Source organism: Protobothrops mucrosquamatus, unplaced genomic scaffold (assembly GCF_001527695.2).
Source record: "Protobothrops mucrosquamatus isolate PMUCROS unplaced genomic scaffold, P.Mucros_1.0 scaffold3439, whole genome shotgun sequence".
Lineage (NCBI taxonomy): Eukaryota > Metazoa > Chordata > Lepidosauria > Squamata > Viperidae > Protobothrops > Protobothrops mucrosquamatus.
In genome coordinates, this window is record NW_015389418.1 from 54,466 (window position 1) to 61,638 (window position 7,173).

The 7,173-nt window shown below is 45.8% G+C and overlaps 1 protein-coding gene across 1 annotated transcript in view; it reads right to left on the reverse strand.

The window, feature by feature from the left end:
* Positions 1-6,673, reverse strand: part of IGLON5 (IgLON family member 5) — a gene marked incomplete at its 5' end in the record, with an annotated part of 31,402 nt that extends 24,729 nt beyond the window's left edge. Inside the window, one exon of the mRNA XM_015827010.2 lies at positions 6,595-6,673. Coding sequence (XP_015682496.2) covers positions 6,595-6,673 — 79 coding nt within the window. The remainder of the gene's footprint in view (positions 1-6,594) is intronic.
* Positions 6,674-7,173: the final 500 nt, after the last annotated feature.

Consider the following 7,173-nt stretch of genomic DNA (forward strand, 5'->3'; position numbering starts at 1 on the left):
TGGAAAGCAGCACTGATCCTGGCGCTTCTGCTGAGCCCAGAAGAAGCGCCGATCAGCTGGAATGTTGCAGCATCTCCAGGGTCTTGTGATTTACATTCAGATGCTTGGCAACTGATTCATATTTATGACGGTCACAGTGTCCCAGGGTCATGTGAAGTGACCAAAACCTGCTGCAACCACCCAGCAGACGGGGGGAATACAAATCAAACACCCCCCCACCCCACACCCGCTGCCAATCCCCAACAGAAATGCTCACAACAATGGAAACCTCGGACAGGAGGAAGAGTGCGGCCAGGCGGGCAGGCAGGTGTCTTGCTCGGCTGTGGCTTGGGGGGCACTTTTTTCAGTTCCATTGTAACTTCGAATAGTCACTAAGCAAACTGTTGTAAGTCGAGGACTACCTGTACTTTATCACTTTTTTCCTTTTTTTTTTTTTTGGGTCATCAAGTTTTTGACACCTTGCTAGGCGACTGGTGGGACTCGGATGTTGCCATATCCTAAAAGTGGTACAATGGGTGAAAAGGTTGAAAAGCCCTGTTCTAAAGTAACAAGAAAGAGGGCTGTGAGGCAGCCATAATTTCTTCTGACTCAACTCGTCTGCCCAGCCAACCCTGGCACACCATTTATCTTCTAGCTCCTGACACAGGGCAAAGGGTGGAAGCTTAGTTGCCATAGCAGGCCCCATAGGAGAGCTGATGGGTTGAAGGGGGGGGGAAACTGAGTCAGAGGCTGTGACTGCCTCATCATTCATTTTATTCCAGTGCCTTTAAAGTCATATGCATTAATCTAGAGCAGCGGTTCTCAACCTATGGGTCGCGACCCCATTTGGGGTCAATCGACCATTTCACGGGGGTCGCCAAGCAAGGCTGTCCGCCATTTTTTCCCCCTTTTCCGGCGGGTGCCTTACCTCCCTTGGGCTGGGCCAGCTGGTGGTCAGCCTGCTCTGTCTCTGCGGCTTGCCAGCTACGCCTCGGCCGGCGCAGGGGGCGGAACCACGCATGCGCGGCGCTCCCGGGCAGGGAAAGTCCTTGACTTACGACCGGTTGGGTAGTCCTCGACTTACGACCGGTTTAGTCCTCGACTTACGACCGGCATTAAAAAGGTTGAGAACCACTGATCTAGAGCAGTGCTTCCTAACCTTAGACATATTAAAGATGTGTGGACTTCAATTCTGCTAGCTGTGGTATTCCGGAAGTTGAAGTCCACACACCTTAACATGGCTAAGGTTGCAAAATATGGATCTAGAGTCAGGCGGATAAAGAGGCAACAAGCTATCATAGAAATTAGGGATATCCAGTTACCTTAATTGGCAGCTGCTTTGGCACTGACAAAAGGCAACTTGGCTTCTTCTCCTAGTACACAACTACGGAACTTGGGAGGATATTGCTAAATATCAACACCAGTTGGGAAAGAGGACGGCTGGAATAGCCATTTTCATGACACCACCATGGTGAGTTTCACACTTGGCAACTTTTAAGAATTGCGGACTTCAACTCCCAGAATTCACCAGCCAGAGGTTGCCAAGTTTGAAGACCCATGATCTATGCCAGGGGTCTTCAAACCTGGCCCTTTTATGACTTGTGGACTTCAACTCCCAGAATTCCTCAGCCAGGCACAATGGCTGAGGAATTCTGGGAGTTGGAGTCCACAGGTCATAAAAGGGCCAAGTTTGAAGACCCATGATCTATGCCAGGGCTTTTCAACCAGTGGTACGGGTGCCACCTGTGATACATTGGCACCAGGCAGGTGGTACGCGACCATCCTAGAAAAATGGTAGCGGGGAGGGGAATGAGCTGAACTGGTGGCAGCACCGCACAAGCTTGAGTGAGAGATGGCTGGAGCTGCAGGGCTATCAGGGCTCAGCAGAAGCGCCAGGATCAGTGCCGCTTTTCAGCTGATCGGCGCTTCTTCAGGGCTGTCAGGGCTCAGTGGAAGCACCAGGATCAGTGCCAGGCTCCAGCTGGAGCTCGGCGCTGATCCTGGTGCTTCTGATGAGCCCTGAAGAAGCACCAATCAGCTGGAATGTTGCAGCATCTCCAGGGTCTTGTGATTTACATTCAGATGTTTGGCAACTGATTCATATTTATGACGGTCACAGTGTCCCAGGGACATGTGAAGTGACCAAAACCTGCCGCAACCACCCAGCAGACGGGGGGGGGATAAAAAACAAACACCCCCCCACCCCACCCCCGCTGTCAATCCTCAACAGAAATGCTCACAACAATGAAAACCTCGGACAGGAGGAAGAGCGCCGCCGGGCGGGCAGGCAAGTGTCTTGCTCGGCTGTGGCTTGGGGGCACTTTTTTCAGTGCCACTGTAACTTTGAACAGTCACTAAGCGAACTGTTGTAAGTTGAGGACTAACTATCACTTTCTTCCTTTTTTTGGGGGGGGGGTCAATTTTTTGACACCTTGCTAGGCGACTGGTGGTACTCAGATGTTGCCATATCCTAAAAGTGGTGCAATGGGTGAAAAGGTTGAAAAGCCCTGATCTATGCAGTACACTGGCTTGACACAGAATGATGGATTAAATCAAGGTGGTCAACATATGCCCCCTGCCCCCTTTTTATATAGTCCTTGTACTTATTAAATCTACTGGCATCTACACCTGAGATCTACCTGAGGCAGGCAAGTCTTCTCTGGGAAATGGGATTAAGGGCTCCTGCGTCTCTTCCAGGCGGTTAATAGAATATTGAAAGCTCCTTCCCCCTTTTTCCATTCCTACCAACTCAAGACTTCATCTCCTCCTCCTTTTATTCTGCAAAAAAAACGTAGGGCAGAGAAGTCTTGGGAAGTAGGTCAGAGTCTCCACAGATTCAGGCTGGGGAATCCAGTACAGTGCAAGTTGCTCAAGGAGATGGGGGGGGGGAGTGGGAGAGGAAGGGGGAGGAGAAGAGGAAAAAGCCGGGCAATGAAAAAAATGACAGAGACAGGATGTTTTTGGCTCGCTGATTCACAGCTTCTAGTGTGGGTGGAGGTGGGCTAACTGTCTTGTGGAAGAGACATCTGGAGACACTACGTAAAGTCCCACGCAGTGTACTGTGTAAAAAACACAGTCGAGAAAACCTTCCCCCCTTAAAAATTGGTGGTGTTGGAAGTCATGTAAGACCGCGCACCTGAGGTCAAGACATCATTCTCCTTTGATAGCTTAAATAAAAGAAGGCGGAGTGTTTTTAGACCATGTTTCTCAAACTTGGTGACTTTAGGGTGGGTGGACTTCCAATCCTAGCATAGCTGGCTGGGGATTTCTGGGAGTTAACAGCCACCCGTCTTAAGGCTGAGGAAGATCAAGAGAGAAAGAGAAAGGGAGGGGGGAACTGGTCTGATTATTTGCATCTACATTTAGGCAAGAAAAACCAAATGCACAGGTGCAGTATAGGTGGTATCTCACTCAATAGTAGTAACTGTGAGAGGGATCTCGGAGTCCTAGTGGACAATCACTTAAATATGAGCCAGCCGTGTGCTGCAGCTGCCAAAAAGGCCAACACAGTGCTAGGCTGCATTAACAGAGGGATAGAATCAAGATCACGTGAAGTATTAATACCACTTTACAATGCCTTGGTAAGGCCACACTTGGAATACTGCATCCAGTTTGGTCACCACGATGGAAAAAAGATGTTGAGAGTCTAGAAAGAGTACAGAGAAGAGCAACAAAGATGATCGGGGACTGGAGGCTAAATCACATAAGGAAAGGCTGCTGGAATTGGGTATGTCTAGTTTAACAAAGAGAAGGATGAGGGGGGACATGATAGCAGTGTTCCAATATCTCAGGGGCTGCCCCAAAGAAGAGGGAGTCAAGCTATTCTCCAAAACGCCTGAAGGCAGGACAAGAAGCAACGGATGGAAACTACTCAAGGAGAGAAGCAACCTAGAACTAAGGAGAAAATTCCTGACAGTGAGAACAATTAACCAGTGGAACAACCTGCCTCCAGAAGCGGTGAATGCTCCAACACTGGAGGTTTTTAAGAAGAGACTGGACAGCCATTTGTCTGAAATGGTATAGGGTTTCCTGCCTGAGTAGGGGGTTGGACTAGATGACCTCCAAGGTCCCTTCCAACTTTATTATTATTATTATTATTATTATTATTATTATTATTATTATTATTATTATTATTATTATTATTATTATTATTATTATTATTATTATTATTATTATTATCTCCATGACATTAATACAAATACAGAGAACAAAGAGCTTTGATATGGACTGACATCTTATTGTCCATCAGCTCATCTCACACAAGGAGTAGTAGGTAACAACAGGGGCCATGTTCAGATGAGGAGGGAGGGAGGGAGAGAAGGAAGGAAGGAAGGAAGGAAGGAAGGAAGGAAGGAAGGAAGGAAGGAAGGAAGGAAGGAAGGAGCCACCGGGAAAAGAAACAAGGTTCAAATGAATTCATTGTTTAGGGCTGAACAGAATGAGAAAACTGGGTTTTGTGTGTTTAAATAATGAAGTGTCTGATCCATTAGAAAGACAGGAGAAAAGGACACCACAGGCCATGGAGATATTGATTGGTGAAATGAACAGGTTTTGCTGAGATGAAGAAGCTAACTTCTTTGATTAGAGAAAAGACAATACCTACATTTATTGGTGACTGGAACGCTCTTATGGACTTTTTACACAAAATTTTAAAAAAACAAACTTCCAATTTATGGCTAGGTGGACAGGCAGGATAGATTACAGAAAAAAGAGAATCATGATGTAACTTTGGAGAGGAGGGTTAACTATTATTGTACTTATCACTGCCGTGAAAAGTTTCAGAAGTAATTTCTTAGTATCTTTTTTCTTCAATTCACCCTAGAGATCCTCCTACTCTAGGTGAGGATCCTTTTTGTGGATCCTTCTCCAATAATGCCAAGCTGTAAGACAGTGTGTTTCCCAACTTTGGGAACTTTAAAGGTGTGCGGACTTCAACTCCCAGCATTCCCCAGCCAGTTGCTCTAAGCCAGAGGTAGGCAACCTTGGCTCTTTTATGACTCGTGGACTTCAACTCCCAGAATTCCTGAGCCAGTTATGCTGGCTCAGGAATTCTGGGAGTTGAAGTCCACAAGTCATAAAAGAGCCAAGGTTGCCTACCCCTGCTCTAAGCGAAAGTTTCTCACACCATATTAAACTATAAACCAGCCACATCACAGCTTGGCAGTATGCACAAACCACCCTATGTTGTTGGGGGGAGGGGGGAAACAAAGAAGACAGAAAAATTACAGAAAGGGGGTTGCAGACTAAATGGATAAACTAAAAGCTCCACTAAGCATCATATAATAGTGGTGCTCATAGGGGCTGAGGGAATTGTATTCCCCCAGACATGGGAAATGGTCTCATTCTGAAGAGTATTAAAATCAAGGCCAGGTAAATTTATGTTGCACTTGACAGAGTTATTAGCCATTTTGTAAGTCATTGCTGGCTGCTATTAATGCATTATAGGCAGGTAATCGTGCATTTAGCCACAGAGCTATCTTTTATTTAAACCGAGGCAAGACGCTGCGCTGAAACCTTAGTAGAAGAGGTGAGGGGGGGGGAAGGCTAAATCAGAAAACAGAAACCAGGGGCATAAAAAGATGCTGGGTTTAGACCTTCCAACCCACAGAAAAGAACAGGATAACGGGGTTAAGGAGAAAGCTCATAAAGATAGTCCACAACTTACAACAGTTCCTTTAGTGACCGTTCAAAGTTACAACGGCACTAAAAAAAATATGACATGACCGTTTTTCACATTTACGACCGTTGCAGCATCCCCAAGGTCAGGTGATCAAAATTTGGATGCTTGGCAACTGACTCATATTTATGATGGTTGCAGTGTCCCGGGGTCATGCGTGTGACCACATGCGTGTGACCACATGCGTGTGACCACATGCGTGTGACCACATCCCACTGATGTGGTCTTTCAACAGTGCAGGGAATCAGGGCTGGGATGACAAAGTCAAGTAAGTTTAGAATACTGGTTCAGTTCATACATGCAAAGGTTTACAGACTCAGAAGCTTCAAACTTAATTAACCAAACTAATTAACCAACATGTCAAGGTAATGGTTTAGAAGCTAACCAGCTGATGTAATGTATGATGTAATGATGCATGACTCAGCAGGGTTTATGTCCCTTTAAGAGCCAGCTGGGTCTGTGTCCCTTTAAGAGCTTTGTATAAAAGGGAAGGCTCTGCTGCTGTGTTCTCTCTCTTTTGTTTCCTGCTGTAACTGCTGTGTGTTGGAGATTGCTGTATTAACACATGTATGCAGGGCTTTTTTTTGTCATAGAACGCCCAGAACGAAGTTCCGGCACCTTTTTTGGATGGAGCCTTGTAGGGTAGGCAAGGCGGGTTGTATGACATGTGTGAGTTCCGGCACCTTTTTTTTTTTTTTACAAAAAAACCCACTGCGTGTATGTATATTGTTCCTGGTGTATGATACTGTAGATAGTGTAAGATAAACCACCATTTAATATAGACCACTGTTTACTGTGTTTACTCCTGGGTTATCTCAGCACAATAAGACTGGGCATGCTCTGACACAACAGGAAAACCTTCCTGCAAAACTCCAGCTGGGAAAATCTCAGGCTCACACCTACCACACGCGATTTTGGTGTCACCGGCAGAAGCTCACCTTAGCGTTGCGTTGTCCCCTTGGCAAACTGTGTAATTGTCAGCTGGCTGACTGAAATCTGCACCTCGAACCAGCAGTCCTGTGCAGCCAAAGACACAAAATGAGAAGACAGCATGAATGTCGGGTTGTGAAGAACTGCTCTCTCCCCCCCCCCCCCAGATGGCAAAAGCAGAACCCATTGGTTTCACAAAGGGAATTTTCACCTGAGGTAAAAGTCAGCAAACTTGGGTAGTTGCAGAGAAAAGTTATCATTCCTGTTTTCATCTGGCCTAGAGGTTAATACATCTGCTTAACATGCAGACAGCCCAGGTTCGAATCTCAGAAGGGTATGTCTGGTTGAAAAGAACTAAAAAGTTCGAAATGGCTATTCCAGTTCTCCCTTAATTCTTTGTTAGCAATCCAAATTTTGAATATATATATATATATTCTGGAATTGAGCGTTGCTGGAATTGATCACCACAGAAAGATAACCTCTTTATCTGTTTATGTTTAGTCAAAAATATCACTTATTTTTTTATAATTAGTCAATATTCCACTGAATTCTTCAGCAATATATAGCCTAGTTGAGATGAGAAGGGA